Source organism: Lycorma delicatula, chromosome 1 (genome assembly GCF_047948215.1).
Source record: "Lycorma delicatula isolate Av1 chromosome 1, ASM4794821v1, whole genome shotgun sequence".
NCBI lineage: Eukaryota > Metazoa > Arthropoda > Insecta > Hemiptera > Fulgoridae > Lycorma > Lycorma delicatula.
In genome coordinates this window covers 88,821,843-88,842,572 of record NC_134455.1, presented here as the reverse complement: position 1 = coordinate 88,842,572, position 20,730 = coordinate 88,821,843, and the positions used below count along the sequence as shown (strand labels likewise).

Sequence of the window (20,730 nt, the reverse complement as noted above, 5' to 3'; positions counted from 1 at the left end):
GTGGTCCATTTACATTATCTCTACTCAATTTCATTACTTTCGTCTTGTTCTTGTTAATTTTTATGCGGTAGTTCTTGCATAGGACTTCATCCATGCCATTCACTGTTTCTTCTAAATCTTTTTACTCTCTACTAGAATTACTATATAATCAGCAAATCAGCAAATCATTAACATCTTTATCTTTTTACCTTGCACTGTTACTCTGAATCTAAATTGATCTTTAACACCATTAACTCCTAGTTCATGTAAAGATTAAAAAGTAATGGGAATAGGGAACATATCCTTGTCAGACTCCCTTTTTTATTACGGCTTCTTTCTTAAGTTCTTCGATTATTACTGTTGCAGTTTGGCTCCTGTAAATGTTAGCAATGTTAGCAATCTCTATACTTAAACCCTAAATGTTTTAAAATGCTGAACATTTTATTCCAGTCTACGTTATCAAATGCCTTTTCTAAGTCTATAAATGCCAAGTATGTTGGTTTGCTTTCCTTTAATCTTCTTTCAACTATTCATCTGAGCACTAAAATTCCTTCCCTTGTTCCTATAGTTTTCTTGAAATCAAATTGGTCTTTTCCTAACACTTCTTCCACTCTCCTCTCAATACTTCTGCACAGAATTCTAGTTAAGATTTTTGATGTATGAGTAGTTAAGCTGTAAATTGTTCTGTATTCTTCACATTTATCTGCTCCTACTTTCTTTGGAATCACGACAGTAACACTCTTTTTGATGTCTGACGGAACTTCCCCTTTTTCATAATATTATACACCAATTTGTACAAGCTGTCTATCGCTTCCTCCCCTCACTTTGCAGTAATTCTACAGGGATCCTGTCTATTTCAGGAGCCTTTCTGCCATTCAAATCTTTTAATAATGCTCTCTTAAATAAATTCAGATCTCAGCATTGTATCTCCCTTTACATCCTCTTCGACCTCTTCTTCTTCCTCTATAACATCAGTTTCTAATTCATTTCCTCCGTATAACTCTTCAAAATATTCAACCCCACTACTGGCCTTTTCTTTTGATATTATAAATCAGTGAACCATCTTTGTTTAACACATTAGATTTTAATTTATGTACCATAAAATTCTCTTAACTTTCCTGTATGCTGTGTCTATTTCATCAATGATCATTTCTCTTTCCACTTCTAGACAATTTTCTTTAATCCACTCTTTTTCACTAATTTGCACTTCCTATTTATAATATTTCTTAATCGTCGATAGTTCCTTTTACCTTCTTCATCACTAGCATTCTTATAATTTCTATGTTCATCCATCAGCTCCAATATATCCTTTGATACCCAACATTTTCTACCAGTTTTGTTTGTTCCGCCTAAGTTCGCTTCTGCTGATTTAAGAATTTCCTTTTTAACATTCTCCCATTCTTTTTCTAAATTTTCAACCATACCTTTTTTTACTCAAATCCCTTGCAATGCCCTCCTCAAAAATCTTCTTTACCTCTTCTTCCTCAAACTTCTATAAATTCCATCGATTCAACTGACACCTTTTCTTCAGGTTTTTAACGCCAATCTACATTTCATTATCACTAAATTATTACTGTTAACAATGTCTGCTCCAGGATAAGCTTTGCAGTCTACGAGTTGATTTCTAAATGTTTGTTTAACCATGATATCATCTATCTACCTTGCACTCACTATCACCTGGCTTCTTCCATGATATATTTTTCTATTATGATTTTTAAACTGAGTGTTGGCAATTACTAAATCATACTTCCTGCATTAACTCATTGAGTCTGATCCCTTTTTCATTCCTTTTGCCCGCCCGAATTCACTCATAATACTTCCTTCCTTGCCTTTTCTAATGCTTTCATTCCAATCTCCAACTATTATTAAATTTTTGTTCCCTTTACTGTGTTTAATTGCTTTGTCAGTTTCTTCATATACACACTCTACCTCATCATCATTATGGGCACTTCTAGGCATATAGACATTAACAATCATTGTTGGCTTAGGTTTTGATTTTATCCTTATAACAGTGATGCATTTTGAAATACTCTACTCTATTCCCTATCTTCTTGTTCATTATAAAACCTATTCCTGCCTGCCCTTTATTTGAAGCTGAGTTAATTATTCTAAAATCACCTGACCAAAAGTCATTTTCCTCTTCCCACCAAACCTCGCTAATTCCAACTACATCTACATTTAACTTATTCATTTTCCTCTTTTAAATTTTCTAACCTACCAACCTTTTTTAGACTTCTAACATTACACACTCTGATTCATAGAATGTTATTTTTTAATTTTCTGGTGACCCCTTCCTTAGTAGCCCCCACTCAGAGATCTGAACGGGGGACTAGTTTACCTCCAAAATATTTTACAAAGAAAGGCGGTCTCCATCTTTGTTACATGAAAATGCAGAGCTGCATTTTCTTGAAAAAAAAACAGCTGTAGTTTTCCATTGCTTTCAGCTGCGCAGTACTCTCAGAAGATTGAGTGATGTTGATATGGCCGTTTAAGTACCTATGCCCTTAACAACTACTCAAGGAGCTGCTGCCCTCTTTCAGGAATCATTCTTTAGTCTGGCTCTCAACAGATACCTCTCCGAAATGGTTGCACCTTTGGTCCAGTTACTCTATCACTCAGCACTCAAGCCCCCTCACCATCAGCAAGCAATCTCATGATTCATAGAGGGAAATAAGTACATAGTAGATATTATTGTTGTACAGTAGCATGCAAATTAATTTAAACATAGATGTTATTTAATAAAATGTAAATTTATTTAAAAAAAAAAATCATATCAGTAAAAATTAGTGAACATCTAGTAACTAATAACATCCTTCTTTATTCTCAGTTGCTACTGCTTAAGATTTTCAATTGGGTTAAGTCTAAAGAGTTGAATGGCGAAAGAAGCCCTTCAATGTTTCATTCTTCAAAAGGTTTTTCTACTTTTTTGCCAGTATGGCATGGTATCAAATCTTGAAAGAACACTCCATTGTCTTGTAGAAAATTGTTTGAAGTTGTCAAAACCCTTAACTTCAGAATCTTGATATATCTGCTGGAAGTAAATAAGGGTCTTCAAATGAAACAACCCCAAAACATTTTTTCTGGAAATGTTTAAGTGATTTTTGGATATGAACCAGTGATGTATTTTCTCTACTGCTTTTCTAACATATGGAACACTTTGTCCCTGAACATAAAAATGTTACTCATCAAAAAACATAACATTTTTCCAGTCTTTTATGGTCCATTTGTCATGTGCCTTTGGTCCACAAGAGCCCTTTTTTTTCACATTGCAAGTGTTAAAAGCTGCTTTTTAGCTGGCCAACGAGCTATCCGTCCAGCTGCAAGAAGTCGATATCTAACAGCTGTCAGATGTAAATTTGTTCTACTGGCTGTTAATTCTCAATTCAAGTCCATAGCAGACAATTTTGGATCAAGTTTACTTTTTCTCACTAACTGATCCTGTGTCACAGTAGGTTTTTTTTATAGCCACATTTTCCTTTCTTTAAGGAGAAAAGGAACCAATTTTTAAGATTATTTTAAAATAGCGTATTCATGTCCCTAGTTCAACACCACACTCAAGCTATTTGCCATTGTGTCATGCTGGTATGATCAGAAAAATAAAAAATTTTCAAACACTTTCTTGGCATGAGAATATGAGTTTGTAATAAAAAAATGAAATAAATTTTCACAAAACACTATTTATAAACATGAAAATTGCTAAATAACCAAAGAACACAAATAAGTTAAATAATGGGTGTGGTCAAGCAGTGTAGTCACAACATAGAAATAAACAAAAAAATTATCTGGGTTCAGATAAATTTGCATGCTACTGTATTTTATTAGAAAAATGTTCATTTGTCACTTTAATTTTAACAATTTAAAAAACTGCATCTAATAGATAATTATTACTACATTAACAATCATGATAGCTAACAGAAATTAATACATTACTGTGCAAATTGCTGTAAATACACAATGTAATTATCCAATGTAGTTGTTCAATGTTTCATTATTGTTGTTGACAAATGAGATGCATTGATGTTAAAGCCATTAGAAAACTGGACTTACAAAATATGGATATAGATCCACTTTGTGCTTGAAAGGTTTTTAATGATGCATCTATTTGCTCATTTCTACCACAAAGAATTTTGAATCGAAACAATCAGCAATGACAGTGAACAATGTCTGATTAATCATGAAGTGATAGCAAGAACAGCTAATTAAACAAACTCAAACTTCCTTTTAAGACTTGGAATATTTTCTTAAGTGTTGAAAACAGATCTCATCTCATCATTTGAAGAGTCTCTTACTTAATCTTTTATCATTAATGTTTTGGGTATAAAACAGGCTAAGTGAAAGCTGTATTTAATGAAATAATTTCATCCCAAAATCATTTCTTATGCTGTAGTCACAGCACATGCCCTTAGTACAAAGTAGTGCGTGCCACCTTTTTGAAACTAATTCCAAAATGAATTTCAAAATACTAATTCACATGCAAGGATCAAACATTTCTAAATAGCAAATTAAAGTAATAAAAATTGCCAAACTTTTAAAGATGTGGTTATTCTTCTTGTTTAAACATCTAGAAAGATTTAAGGTAGAATTCATCAAACATAATAATGATTGCTTCATCTATATGAATGTTCATGACCCAGAATATTTACCACCTGCCAATCTCTGTGGTGGAATGGTAGTATCTCGGATTTTCAACTGGAGATCCCTGGTTTGAATCCTGGTCAGACATAGCATTTTTCTCACACTAAAAAATTCAATTGTGATCCTTCAGTAACTGTGAGGAGGTGCAAGCCTGTTTTTACTGAATAAATAAATATTATTTTTGATTTTGGTTAATCAAGTTTGTTTTTTCTTTATATAAGGGACTGTCATATGTTTTTTCTTTATATAAGGGACTGTCATACTTTCATTCAGTTGCAAATGAAGATCCATATTCAACAATAACTAAACCATTTGACCCAATATATCTAAAGCAATGGCATGATGGGTAATGAGCAATAAGCATCTGAGTAATGTCTAGCACTAAGTGTCAATGTGGTTTATACAGAAATATTGAGTGGCACCTGGATCTCCATCCAAAAAGTTTTAAATTCAAAATAAATTCTTAACCCAAAGAAGAATAGATTGCAACAAAGTATATCAATAACAGTGAACTTGTATGAACCAGAGTTTGGACTGCAGAATCACCCACCTTAAAATTCATTTCCAATATGAATGAGCTCCTTTCACTGCTTCAACTGTAATAGCAGAGAATAAAGTAATGGTAATTGCTCCAGCAAACAGGAGAGATGTACAGATAATTTCACAAACCTTCATTACTGCTATTGATTTTTAATATATTAATATAGAAGAAACTCTGCTTTAGCTAAATAGATAATACTGACAAATGACTGAAAGAGCAATATAGAAATAAACACGAAAATTATAAAGAAAATTAATTATTCAGCTTTAATGTGCAGCTTCCATTATTAATATCAGCTATGAGAATACATGTTTTATTATTTATTACAAGTGTCTCTGATTTCAATTAGGTTGTATAGTTTGATAAAATGCTAAACTTTATTTCGTTTCAATATTAACTGCTACACAACACTAATATCAATAATTATTATCATAAGTAAATAGTTACACAATTTGTAAGTATGTATACATTACACCTTTCTAAACTAGTATTGCACAGTATCATGTATGTACATTTATGTAGTTCTAAATCCTATAATGTAGATTAATACTGTTTCCCTACAGACTGTCACTTCTTTGATGCAAAGCATTCTGAAATTCTCTTATCACAAATCTTAAAATTACTAAACTGTTATTTTCAGAATCTCATTTCCTAATAACCTCCTTAAAGGTGAAGATTAATAAACTTATCTGATCCTGGGTAAAACAATAAACTCAATCACTTGCAATTTAGCAAGAAACTAACGAGTGTAAAATATAGTGAAATCCAACCGCCAAATGAGCAATGAACTGATTTTTGTTCATCACCTTAGTTACAGTGGGTACAATTGCAATTTTCTGTACCTCTTGACATTTTACAGTGAAAACTGACCAAAATAATCAATACTGCTTAACACAGAAAAATGAATAAATAATTAAACTTATTAAAATAAAATGGATATTGATTAACAACCATTATAAATGAAGCACATAAATTTTTTATTGATATAAAACTTTTTCATAATTAGACTACACAAACGTACAACTACTACAAAATCCATTATTAATCAAGCTTCACCATTTTATAGATAGTTTATTTAAAGAAAAATCCTACAAAATAATTAATAGAATTTTGAAGTAACATCTATGCTGAATCTTCTAGCATTCTAGTTTTCTACACATTGGAATGGGCCACTTTTCATTCCCTTAAGAGGTGATTAAGAAAAACTCCCTTGATAGTGGCAACTTATAATCTATGGTAAACATCCACACCTGTTTTTTTAGTTTTAGAGTTTTTTGCTTTGTGCACCCCTTTTTAATCAAACCACTGTTAACCAAAATAATATCTCTACTTTTCCTAAAGAACATTTTTGGTAATCCATAGTCCAATTTTAAGAAATCCAAGAAATGAGAGAATTAGTTGCGGTGTTTTCCTTCCTTGGTGTTTTATTTTTCACCCTAACTTTTATGCTCAGAAGTAAGTGAAAACATCTCTTCATAGCAATGGATCACTACCTAAAATATCCTGATTTCAAGATTCCAAATCTCAAGTATATATATAATGTGTGTATTAGATCTTACTACTAAACTAGTATAAATTAATGTTTTGTCATTTGCAACCAAATACCTTTTTATAGGAGAAACTACAAAAATAGAAAGCAGGGCACGTAAATTATTATAAATGCATTACATGAACTGATAATATAGCTGTACTCCACAATCACTGATTTCCTGACTACTGCAATAACAAACTCTGCGATAATATATAATTAAATAATGCTATATATTAGTTATTAAGTTTTCTTTCATTCATTACTTATTATATAACTGATCTTTTACAGTACAACATTATAAATAGGTTAGCACATACTTTAGCAACATTAAGGAGATCCTTAGCAACTGAAGCAATGTAGTCAGTTTCATGAAACAACTTGCGTCTATCAAATTCCCAACGTTGTCCTTTACCAACATCTTCTATTCTTTGCCTTGTTTCAGTGTAGCACATTTTCCAAGTCTTTAAAAGTTTAACAGCATCACTTGTTTTGATTCTAACAACTTTTAACAGATTACTGAAAACAAAAATATATACTATTAATTACTGAAAAAAACCAAACATCATATAACTTTCAATATTTAATAAAAAGAAATTCACAAACAGAAACCCATTAAAATTTAATTTATCTACAAAAAAAAATTAAATTCTGGTTAGAGAAATTTTTGTTTTGCAATTGATATAATTATTCAATTGTTCATTACATTTTTGCATCTGCAATGAGAGTAAGAGTGTTTTTTAATATTAAAGTAAACAAAACAAGAACTCGTCTTCTACATAAGTGTTGGTGAAAAAGTAATAAGAATACTGCTGCCCTCCATGAAGAATTTCATGTGAAATTTTCTATAGCGCCAGAGTACATCAAAATTTACATAAGCTTAACATAAAATTTGAAAATAGTAAAAATAACTAAGTGATTTGACACTTGCAATTTTTGTTGCAAGAATCATCACAAAAAGAATTGGTTTCAAATCCAAATGACCAGAACCATTTTAAACTGTCAATTGAAAACTAGTTAATTATTTTAAAATTAAAGGAAAATTGAAGGGCAACATAATGATGCTTTGAACACTTCTGATATGCATTAAACAATTAATAAATTGTTTTTTTTTTATTAAATCTTTTTATTAACTGTTTTCCCATTAGTAATTGCAGAACTGATTTTTAGCTCACCTGGTATTCAGCTAACTACACATTAGCTACTTTTATTGACAGTTACAGTCATTATTAGACATTTATTTTTATTCTACACATTAGCTACTTTTATTGACAGTTACAGTCATTATTAGAGACATTTATTTTTATTAGAACATTTTTCTGGTATGGAAAAACAACTAAAATATAATTAAAATCTAGTGAGTTTTTCTTAAAAATTCTATGAAAAGAATTATTTATCCAATGAATAAATAATACCTGCTCATAATACATCCTTATTATGCAGATGGCCTGACCATGCCTATTCCTATACTATAATTATTTAGTCACATTTCTACTTAGTTTATGCAAGTTCTCATTGTATTCTTTATATTTTTATTGTTCTGCAACATGTGTGAAGCAAGATGATTCATTTCTTAATGCAAGAAATATGTGACTGTGAGATACCCACAATCAAAGAAGTTTATGAAGATCTGATGGATGAAATATGTAGGGTTGTAGCAATGATGTCAAGATTTTAATTCTGAAAAAGAGAACATCCACGATGATGAACAAACAGTGCATTTGTCAGTCATTACAGTTTAATGCATTGTACTGACGATCATCAAACATGATCACATGTTACATTTGTGATGAGAAGAGTGAAACATGTTTCATCTGTTCTCCGACCATTATTCATGAAACTGCCAATTTTCATCTTGTGTACAGAAAAATCAGTATGAGGTGTTTCTTACAGATTTAGTGATTGTTTTTTATCATGAAGTGGGGTACTAGTTTTCAGATAATCTTCATATATTATTTTCACTACTGACAAAATTTTCACTTTCTACGTTATTTTAAATAACAGTAAAAATGTTATAAATAAATCATTCATATAAAAAGCACCAATTTTAAATATATAATTCATTTAGGGACAAAATTATTTATCATGCCTCTCATGAAAACACAACTATCAGATAGACCATTTTTTGTTTCAGTCTACAGTGCAGAACGGAAAACTTACACAGAATAAATAAAAAATATTTCAAAATAAACCAATTTTAAAATAAATACAAGTTATTTACCTTTTAAATAAAACTGTAATATCTAGCGTAGTAGTAACTTGACTACATAATATCATTTTAATTCTTTCTAATAAATTCAACATATTTTGATCAACAGAATAATATCTGCATAATATCCATATCATATGTAAACCATGTAATAAATCTGGTATACAGTCAGTAATAGGCTGCAACTCATCAGACATTGTTAAAACCTGCAAAATAATTAACATATACTTTACATAAACTCAAGTAAACTAGTTACCCAGATCCACAGGCGATACTGTAAACAAATTCCTAACAAAATTATTCCCAATTGCCAGGTATATATAGAAACTCACAGAAAACTGAGAAAAGAGAATCATTCATACAAAATTTAAAACGGGAAACTAATAGTCATGAACAGATACTGGTTAAACATTAAATTAAAAAATTACAACATAAAATATGTTGATAGTTATAGAAGAACCTTATATAAACTTATTGTTCATCAGAAATCTCAGTAGGTGAAAACCCCAGGTCCTTCAAACTATTAAATAATTTCAAATACTTTTTACCACCTCATTAAAATAACACAGTATTTTTTTTTTTTTATATTGCCAGACTGCTCTGATGGCATTTGGCAGCTTATAACTTTGTGGTAGCCCTGTGAAGGGCTGTTGAGTCTAGTTACAGAGATGTTGGCTCAGTTGTAGTCAAGCAGTTGCAGCTTGTACACTGGAATCAGACCCAAGCTTCCTCTTAGCAACAGTTAGGTCCCCACTACATCCTAGTAGTAGTGCCCCCCCCCCCAGAGCCCCACAGTGTTGTGTTGGTATTGGTCTTCTTGCACCGGTGCAATAGAGGCAGTTCTTTCAAGCAATCCCATATTGGGCTGACTCCTGCTGGTAGGCCCATTGGTCAGCCTGTTGTCCAGAGCGCTTTAAACCAGCAAGCTGGATGGAAACTTGCAATCTGCACCCAGCGGTTCTCTTGCAGGGTCTGCCAGTCCTGCTGCTCTGACAGGAATGTTGGCATCCGTCAGTCCCACATTGGACCAGCCAGGGAACTTCTTTTTGACCTGCTCTTGCTGGTGATCAGAGAGAGAATACTCTCTCAGTACTAGTATCTTGCTTATAAAGATGGCCCACAGTGTGGTGGGGGCCATGCCTCTGTGGTGAAATGTTGGTGGTCAGTTGGCTTTGTGGGAGGAGCAATTGTGCAGGATTGTAGGTGAACTGTAACTTTTGCTGACATTTGAAGAGTTAGCATTGCACTCACTAAAATGAAGCACAGCATCAAAGTAATTAAATTTTATTCTGTTTACTCAACAGGACATCATTTCACCTAGGCCTAGCCTGCATACCTATCACAAAAATGTTTACACAATTTTAAAAAACTAATTGAAAATGTGGCTTACTTTCTCATGTGGTAGAAATTTGTTTCTGGAAAATCTTTTAAAATATTTTTCACCTCCTAAATTAGAGATGCTGGAGATTCTTAATGGCTTTGTTCTTGAGACAGTTGGTAAATCCATTTAATATATTATTAAATAATATTTTGAATTGTTACATTTTATCGTTTATGTGTTGTGTTAGTCAAATTTAGTTGTTTATAAACTTAATTTTGTTCACAAATATTATGTTTAAAGCTTTTATGCCTTTTATGTAGAAAATTTTCTTATCATTGTTAATATCCACTACATATTATATCTAACGCATCTTTCATATCTTGTTATGGTTATAAAAGCAACAAGTTATTTTCTGAACTAAAAATACTGGCAATTTTGTATGAATGGAGGCTAATATATATCAAATACAAAAGTATAAAAACAGTTTACCACCAAGCATACAGAATCTATTAATGCTTCTTACCTTATGCTTATTATTTTTTAATAGCGCTTTTGAGGTTTTCCTCATCATCAGTTAAAACATTTTTTCTCAAATCACATATTAAATTCAAACATTAAAATTATAAGTTAAAAAATTAAAAATGTGTGGCTAGCCACACATACAGTACTGTACTGAACTTATTTACGTTTATTACAAATGTGCTGCTATCTAAGTCAGTTTTGATAAGAAAGTTATTATCAAATTCTGTCTGTACATTAATCAAATTCAACTTTTGCCTATACTTTTATACTTTTATATATAATATTTTTCCAAAATATTTATTTATTTTTTTTTATCACACTCTTTTACACTTCTACTAAATTTGTATCCGAATCTGTGATTGAATGTTTATTGATTATTAAATGGTCTGCAACATTGGAGAACCCTACCTTAGTGTTTTTATAAGATCTAAAATGTTCTGCAACCCTTGCCCTAAATGATCTACTAGTTTTCCCAACATAAATGTCGTTACAATCATTGCATGTCATAAACAGTTTTATACTTTTGTTTTTGAGATATTAGTACAGTAACAAAAAGAAGTGAGTGTGTGAGTGTGTGAGTATGAGTATGAGTATGAGTGTGTGAGTGTGTGAGTGTGTGAGTGTGTGAGTATGAGTGTGTGAGTAAGTGTGTGAGTGAGTGTGTGTGTGTGAGTGTGTGTGTGTGTGTGAGTGAGTGTATGTGTGTGTGTGAGTGAGTGTATGTGTGTGTGTGTGTGAGAGTGTGTGTGTGTGTGAGTGTGTGTGTGTGAGAGAGTGTGTGTGTGAGTGTGTGTGAGTGTGTGAGTGTGAGTGAGTGTGTGAGTGTGAGTGAGTGTGTGAGTGTGAGTGAGTGTGTGAGTGTGAGTGAGTGTGTGAGTGTGCGAGTGTGTGAGTGTGTGTGTGTGAGTGTGTGTGTGAGTGTGTGTGTGAGTGTGTGTGTGAGTGTGTGTGTGAGTGTGTGTATGTGTGTGTGTGTGAGTGTGTGTGTGTGTGTGAGTGTGTGAGTGAGTGTGTGTGTGTGTGTGAGTGTGTGTGTGAGTGTGTGTGTGTGTGAGTGTGTGTGTGAGTGTGTGTGTGTGTGAGTGTGTGTGAGTGTGTGTGTGTGTGTGTGTGTGTGTGAGTATGTGTGTGTGAGTATGTGTGTGTGAGTGAGTGTGTGTGAGTGAGTATGTGTGTGTGTGAGTATGTGTGTGTGAGTGAGTGTGTGTGAGTGAGTGTGTGTGTGAGTGTGTGTGTGTGTGTGAGTGTGTGCGTGAGTGTGTGTGTGAGTGTGAGTGAGTGTGTGTGAGTGTGAGTGTGTGTGAGTGTGAGTGTGAGTGTGTGTGAGTGTGAGTGAGTTGTGTGAGTGTGAGTGTGTGTGAGTGTGTGTGTGTGTGTGTGTGTGTGTGAGTGTGTGTGTGTGAGTGTGTGTGTGTGAGTGTGTGAGTATGTGTGTGAGTGTGTGTGTGAGTGAGTGAGTGAGTGTGTGTGTGAGTGAGTGAGTGAGTGAGTGTGTGTGTGTGTGTGTGTGTGTGTGTGTGTGTGTGAGTGAGTGTGTGTGTGTGAGTGAGTGAGTGAGTGAGTGAGTGAGTGAGTGAGTGAGTGTGTGTGTGTGTGTGTGTGTGTGTGTGTGTGTGTGTGTGTGTGTGTGTGTGAGAGTGAGTGAGTGTGTGAGTGTGTGTGTGTGTGAGTGAGTGAGTGAGTGAGTAAGAATAAAAAGATTAAAAGAAAGTAATAAATATAAAGAGGAAGAAAACGTTAGACCAAGGAAAGAATAAAAAGATTAAGAGAGAATGATGAATAAAGTTTGCACAAATTAAGATGAGAAGAATTATATCAAACCAAAAAGCGATTAAATGATTAGCAACAGAAAATAAATAAACAAAATAATGATCAACTCCAGCTTAGAGAGAATACTGTCTGACAATATCAGAGAAGTAATTAACTAAAAGATAAGCATTTTTTCCAATTTATTAAAAATCAGGCATGTATATGTTGTTCTCATGAGGGTCTATTTTTCAGTCACTCTGTAGTAACTTTAATATAGATAAAATTAAACAGAAATCCCAGAATAATTAAATAAAATTGACCAGAAATTAAACTTGAAAATCCAAAAATATACGATTCTAAATTATAATTTTCAATTAATATTAAATAATCAGATGTTTTACCAAATCTATTACATATTCACATTTGTTAATAATGCCTATTAAATTACATATACACATTTTTAAAAACACAAAATTTTATTTCACGACTAACTTCTGATTTTTTTTCATCTTTTTTTATTATTGAATAATTACTGAAAAACAAAAAAAAATTTAATATTTCTCTCAGTGTGATACCATTTCTTGAATTCCTGTTTTGCATTACTAAGAACTATAAATACAATTTTTCTATCATCCTTAGTTTTAAATAAATTACACTTCAAAAAAAAATTAAGGGAAAATATAGTTAAAATTTATAAAATTTTTAATTTTTCATAGCCATCTCTGTGTAAGAATGATTTTGCTGATACTCTTCTTTTATAAATAGCTTCAGGCACACCCCAAATTAATGTCCAACAGTAACTGGCTAGCATGCTCATATTCAATTTCCCTTTATGGCGGCTTTCCATCACCGAAATGTCTTGGTGGAAATGTTCACCAGGAAAAAATCCAGATGTGAGTGGAGGAAATGTATTTTCAAAGGCATATTACACCCCATAGCTCTGTATGAAATAAGAAGCTGATTAACAATACTGTGGTAATTGTAGAATTTTTGTTTGCAAAAAAAATTGTAGCAAATATCTTTAAATGAAGCCCAAGCTGCACTTTCTACATTATTGAACATTGAATTAAATACATCATCTTTGACCAACTCTCTTATTTGAGAACCAACAAATATTCCTTCTTTAATTTTTCCTTCACTTACATTTGGAAATTTCAGCCTGATGTAGAAAAATCTGGAACTATCCTTCTTCATAGCTTTTACAAAATTTTTCATTAGTCCTAGCTTGATATTGAAAGAGGGGTAAAAATATTTTTTTGAGTTCAACTAAGGGCTCATGAATAATATTTTTCCAGTTTGTAGTAGTTGTCTTGTTTCTTTCATTCTTTGGTAACATAATGTTTATCCCTAGCTTGGCTGTCCCATTCGCAAAGAAAACACATGTACTTAGTACAGCCTAATTGCATGCCTAACAAAATAGCTATAACATTCAAATTACCACATATGTTCAAGTTATGTTTTTTATAATTTATTTTTTCAAGAATGTCTTTCATCACATCATATGTCTCTTTCAAATTAATACCATAAGCGATTTGTATCAAAGAATATTTGTTACAGTTGTGTGGTAGAACCACTTTTAAACTATACTTGGACAAATCTATGATAAGGCACCAGTCCTCAGGTTTATGAATTTGTCTTAAGTGCAACATAAGCTCATCAATAATTGTACAGTAAACCAAATTAGTTTCATCAATAAAGTACTAAGAAAGCTGTTTTTGTCTGCTTCGAAAGCCTGAAATTTTTGTAATTTTTTGAAGTAAATTCCAACCTTGCATGCAGTCTTTATCCTGACAGATCAGATTGATTTTTTGATAGATTTAAATCCCTAAGCAAGTCATTTAATTCATCTTGTGATATAAGATGTGGCTTATTGGAAGATAACTCAAAATCAAAATCATTGTTGTCTTCTTCAGTACTGACTGATTCTTCATCACTGCTTTCGAAACACACATTCACAGGTGGCTCAGGAACTGGAATAATTACACTATGAGGTACAAGCCTGATTGCAGATTACAATGAAGGATATTTTACAGTATGTTTAGATTTTTCAGAAATTCCAGACACATTTATTAAACAAAAGTAACAATTGGTTACATGATCCTTTGGTTCACGCCAAACCATAGGTTTCCGTGTACCTTTCAGCCATCCTCTTAAATATTCAGAACAATTAGTGTATATTATATGAGGAGCCCACGTCTTACTCTGATGTCCAATTTTACATTGAAAATACAAATGATATGCTTTTTTAATTAAAGGTGGAATGTTTTTTTCTATTTGATTTTACAGTAAACTCACCACATAAATAACAAAAGGCATCCTCATCATTTACACAATTTAGAGGCATTATGACACTGAAGGTATCAATAAAACTGAACAAAATTAATTTATTCCTAAACTCAGTGCTTAATACAAACAACACAACTGTGTTTTCATCTACATGTTTTGACCTGCACAGACATGATTAATCTTGTCCATGAAGGCTCACTCTTCAGTATTAGATATGATATAATATGTGACTATGATATGATTTAATTCTTTGTCTAGTATTGTTTATTTATATCTTACAAATATGTTAACAAACTTAAACAATAAAAAATGAATTAACTAAGTACAATATAGGAGCTTAAAATGCTAACTACATTGAAAAATGAAAAACTCCTTTAATTAGTATTCAAAAATTTTTCAGAAAAGGTGGGTGATAGAAAGATTCTGAGTTCAGTTTGTTTCCAGCATCATAAAACAAGACTAAAATCACATATCGCATGTTAGGAAACAAAAATTATATTTATCAGTGTTATTTATTGGAAAACTTCTTTTACACCGATTAATTAATAAAGCAATATATTTAAATTAAAAAAAAAAGTTAAAAAAGTAAATTAAAAAAAGGAGATTAAACCAGATTTGAACCGATGCGCCTTCCTTTCCAAGACCCAAATAGTTCATTAAAATTTCATTTGGCTATAACACTGGAACCAATGAAAAGTACCACTTATGATATATTGTTGAAAAGCTTTCAATGAGAGCTTATTATAGCAGTTAAGAAAAATTGCAAAATCCAATTTTTGCATTACCCCCCCCCCCCCCGCACACAGACATGCATACATACATACGTATGTACAGACATCACACCAAAACTAATCAAAATGGATTCAGGGGTGGTCAAAATGGATATTTCCGTTGAAATCTGAAAACCAAAATTTTTCATGATCACAATACTTCCTTTACTTCGTACAAGGAAGTAAAAAAAATCAAGATCATCATCTATCTTGTCATTGGTGCAGCTATGCTGTGCTTGTTTTTGGGTTCAAGAGAATTTTGGGTCTTTCAATGTAAAAATAGGACTTCAGTTTCAGGATCATATCTTTGAACCTCAATTCATCACCAGTAATAATTGTTTTTAAAAAATGTTCATTGTTTTTTTATATTAGTTACCTAGGCTCAAGCATGTTTTTTATATTAGTGACCTTAGCTGATTCTGGTTAGCAAAGAATGATCTTAGTAACCGTTTCTCATTCCTAAAACATCCTTAAAAATTAATCGAACCAAGATTAACCTTAAAGATTTATTAAATATAAACCTTTAATATAAATGAAAATAATGATTCAGCAATTTTCCAACTCAGCAGTATATTTAAGTTTCATGTGATTTTCAGTATTTCTGGTTGAAGTTCTAAAAGATCATTCATTACTCTCAATACATTCATGGTTAACTTTAAAACATTTATTCTCTCACTAACTTATGTACAATTCACACAATTCTTTCCAGAAACTGTAGTCTGTATGCTTTAAGCATACATATTTGTTTCACAAAATTTTTGAAAAAATTATGTAATCCATTTTTTTTATATGTGCAACAGTTTATAATGTCAGCCCTTGTCCAACCAATCTGTATACTTTACCAGACCTCATACAGGTGATTCAAGAAGGACTTCACAACTTTAAAAATTTATTGAGATAAAAATTTATTGAAGTCTCTTTTCATAGAAAAACACATCAGGTTTTGGCATGAAAACAAAGACAACATAGAAAAGCACAACATTCATTTCGGTTCGATATCACTTTCATCTGTAATGCGACATACATCCCACCTGAAGTCTATTTCATTCCAGACTGTAGCAAGCAAGTCAGGCGTTATCTCTAAAGCTGCGCCGTTAAATCAAAGTCTTAACTCACAAGATCAGCAGGCAAAGGTGGTACATAAACCCAATCTTTAATGAAACCCCACAAGAAAAAAAATCTAGTGGGGTCAAATCCAGGGGGTGAAGTGGCCACTTCCAGGTGCTAGTAAGATGGTATCCTGTCTTGCTGATATTAATGGCGTCCATCTTGGTCATCATTGTCTAACTGCGAAATTAGAAAATTCTGAAGCATATCCAGATAAACTATACCATTTATGGTTACTTCCTGGAAGAAGAACGAGCCATACGGTTTGCTTAAGGCACAAAAAACATTAACCTTAGGGCTATCACAAATGCGCTGCAAAGTTTTGTGAGCGTTTTCACTATCTCATATTTGGCAGTTATGGGTGTTCACCTAGCCACTGGCATGAAACGTTGATTCATCACTAAAAATTACATTGTCTAAACATGGTAACATTTTTAATAACACTGGTCACAGTGCTAGTGGCTAAATTTGGTACTAATAAAGTATGAGAGTCAAAACTTGATGTTTTTTGCTATGAAATGAGACCTCACTGAATCTCTAAGTTATCTAAATAAATTTTTATATGCTTTTAAATTTGTGAAGTCCTTTTTAAATCACCTAACAAAATTCGCATTACAAAATATTATACTTTCATTAGATATTAATATATACACACCCCTTTTTTCTGTGTTTTTCATTTGTAATATCAACATATTTTTAAATTGTTAAAACATTTTTTAAAAAATAGGAAAAAACAGAAACTAGAAAATTTTGTGTAAACATTGGGAGAATATGTTAGTTTACCAAATTGAAAAGTTTTTTATATTTAATTAGCAAATTTTTTTTTAGCGCAATAGTTTTACAAAGACAAATTCTAAAAAGTGTGCTTCATTAAAATTTCAAAATAAATCCATAAACAAGTAATCGTCGAATCAATAACATAAGCTTTACAATAATAATAATCTATAAAAACCACACTTACCCATACATACATATTTTAAATATAATTTTTTCAAACAACGCCAATGGGCCATGTTTGATAAAATTGTTATAAGATTTATGGGTCATAAAACACTAATAAATCTGAACAAAACATAAAAAATTTAGAGATAATACTACTTGCCACTTCCTTAAGTATTATTTAGTTTTAAGAAACATAATTTTGGACCAAAACCAGTAAATATTTGCTTATAAATATTACAAACAGTAACAAAATGTCAAAAGCATTACATAACATCATAAAGATCATTAATTGAACTCCTATAAATCTGATTTGTATGATACAATCACAAATACAACAGATAAACCTGAAAAATTCACAAATTAATAAGTATGTAACTGATAGCTTATATACAAGTGATCAAAAAACAGGATAAGATGGTTGAGATTTCATAAAAAGGTGATATGGTTTTATAAAAAATAAGTAGCGCTAAAATCTTATGCAAATAAATTTTATAATACTGTAGGGATTTCTTACATACAGAAATAATGTGAAGTCACAGTATAGAATAAGAGTAATACATTATTCCTGTATTTTTCTAGTTCAAGTTATAATGGATATAAATACAAGTATCTCGCATTACTACAAAAATTTCTGTTTAATTCCAGACAAAAATTTGTAAAGTGTGAAAAATTTTTATATAAAATTTCTTAAATACTTCTTAATCTTAAATTGAATTTCACAGACTATAAAAATTCTTAAAATTAAAATGCAAAACATAATTTACCTTAAAATAATTTTCAATAGTCAGCAAAAATTCTACATTGTCACGAGCTTCAATATAACATTTTAAAACATCATTATGAAAAGCAATAAAGGTTTTTCCTCGTCTAGTTTCAGATTTCTCTAGTATCTTCATTATCATAACCACTGTTGGATTTTTTAACTGCTCCACAACCAAACTAATGCCAGCCTCCCGTTTACGCCAGTATTCATATTCTGCCAAAGGACCACCCCCTTCAGCTTGCTGCAACATAAAAGGGTTAACTATAAAAACCACCAAAAAGAGGCATATTATATAAAACAACAATAACAAAACACTTCTCAAATTACTGATCAACACATTTTCACTGTTTCAAAGCCAAACATGAAAAAATGTGTTTTATCTTTCTACAAGATATCTCATGGTAAAACAATTCACATTGAAGACAAATTTAGTGTTAGTACAGCTTGCAATTTTGTTAAATTTTATAAAAATAATATTCGGACAAAAATTTTTCCGAATACAGTTGTATTTTTACAGGATAAGAATAGATACTTTTACGAAGTTTTAATTTTTTATTATTTTAGTACTACAAAAATATTTTAAAGATAGAGAACTATTTTAATTTTAATGAATTAGCCAACAATCACAAATAACTGAAAAACATGAGCAAACTGTATAATGCCAAACTGTAATCGACCTATAAGAAAACCACTTATGAAATTTTCAAAAAAAGATGAAGATACAAATAAAATTTTTAAATAAAAAATTCAACAAATGTAAATATCAAAAACCATTAGTCATAAATATTAAATAAATCATTCAACTAAATGAGCAATTAATTACTTAAGATCCCTGGTACCACTGCTGCCTCTATATACTTCAGCCGCATGCCTTCCTTTTTGTCTCATGATAACCTTCACTACCGTTCATGTCATTTATTAGCTTTATCCTCTTTCTTCTTTGCTCTTCCTTTTTTCACCTTTAATGGAACCTTCAAGAACTGTATTTATTATTCCTTTTCCTCAAATTATATGCTCAATCCAATTTCCTTTCCTCCTTCTGATAATAAAGATAAAATAATATTGGTGACTATCAGATTATTTATTTATTATTTATTTCTTAACACTTCTATGTTACTTGCTCTGGCCACCCACTTTATCTTCTCCATCTTCCTCCAAACCCACATCTCCAAAGCCTTCATCTTATCTTTTTCCTTTTTTCACATTGTCCATCTTTCACTGCCATACAAAAGTATACTACAAACAACTCTTTCAGCTTCAAATCTATGTTGCTGCAGAATAGGTTTTTCTTTCTAAAAAATGGCTCTCTTTGCCAGTGTAATTTTTGTCTTAATCTCTTACTCCTCCAGTCTTTAGTTAGGACTGTCCTAAGAGCTGTATCTTTTTACTTGTTCATTTTTTCCTTCTGCTGTTACAACACCTTATCTTTCCTCACATTCACCTGCATAACTTTTATTTTCCTAACATTTATTTTTACTCTACTACCAATGCTTTTTTCATTCCTTGTAATATCTGAGTGTCTTTAGCTACAATCAGCAGATCGTCAGCAAATCTGAAAACTTATATTTCTTCCAACTATGTTTACTCCTTTTTGGCCACCCAATATTTCTTTCAAAATTTCCTCAACGTAAGGTTGAACAGTGTTGATAAACAGCAGCCTTGTCATACTCCTCAACCTAATTCTAACCAATTTGTGAGATTCACATTTCTTTTCACAGCTGATTTTTGCTTCCTATATAATTCTCTGATCAGTTTTCTATCCTTCCAATCAACTCTATTTTCTTTCAGAATCTGAAATAACTTTTCCCACTATATTGTGTCAAATGCCTTTTCCATATCTGTAAAACACAAGCTCAATCCTCTTCCTCTTTTAAAACATCTCTCTCCAATCATTTTCATCAATTCTACAGCTTCTCTTGTTCCTTTCTGAATCTAAATTGTACTTTCCCAGCATTCTCCTCTACTATCATAATCAACCTTCTATTCATAACTTTCTACATTATTTTTGTAGCATGTGGTATTAAGCTAATAGTTCTATGTTCTTCACATTTTTTTGGTTCCAACCTTTTTAGGTATCTATATATATCATTATTGTTTTAACAAAATCTTCCAGCCATACTCCAGTATCATAAATTATATTGCACAATGGAAGTATTTCATCTACTCCATCTTCTAAACATCTAAAGAGTTCTACTGGAAGTTCATCTACTCCTGTTGCTTTTCTATTCTTCATGTCTTTAATACCTTGTATAATTACAGATCTCAAAACAGGTGGGCCTTTTTCCTCTTCCATAATTTCTTCCTACATACAGGTTTTCTATATACTCTTCCCATTGTTTCTTTATCTTATTTTCTGCTTTTACCTTATTTCTTATTAT

At 31.6% G+C, this 20,730-nt stretch overlaps 1 protein-coding gene across 1 annotated transcript in view; it reads right to left on the bottom strand.

Annotated features, from left to right (window-relative positions):
- Positions 1-20,730, bottom strand: part of Dhc98D (Dynein heavy chain at 89D) — a 392,049-nt gene that overhangs the window by 334,281 nt on the left and 37,038 nt on the right. The window contains exons 8-10 of the mRNA XM_075354119.1: positions 18,354-18,593; positions 8,905-9,098; positions 7,004-7,202 (exon numbers count right to left, since the gene is read on the bottom strand). Of these exons, the coding sequence (XP_075210234.1) occupies positions 7,004-7,202; positions 8,905-9,098; positions 18,354-18,593 (633 nt within the window). The remainder of the gene's footprint in view (positions 1-7,003; positions 7,203-8,904; positions 9,099-18,353; positions 18,594-20,730) is intronic.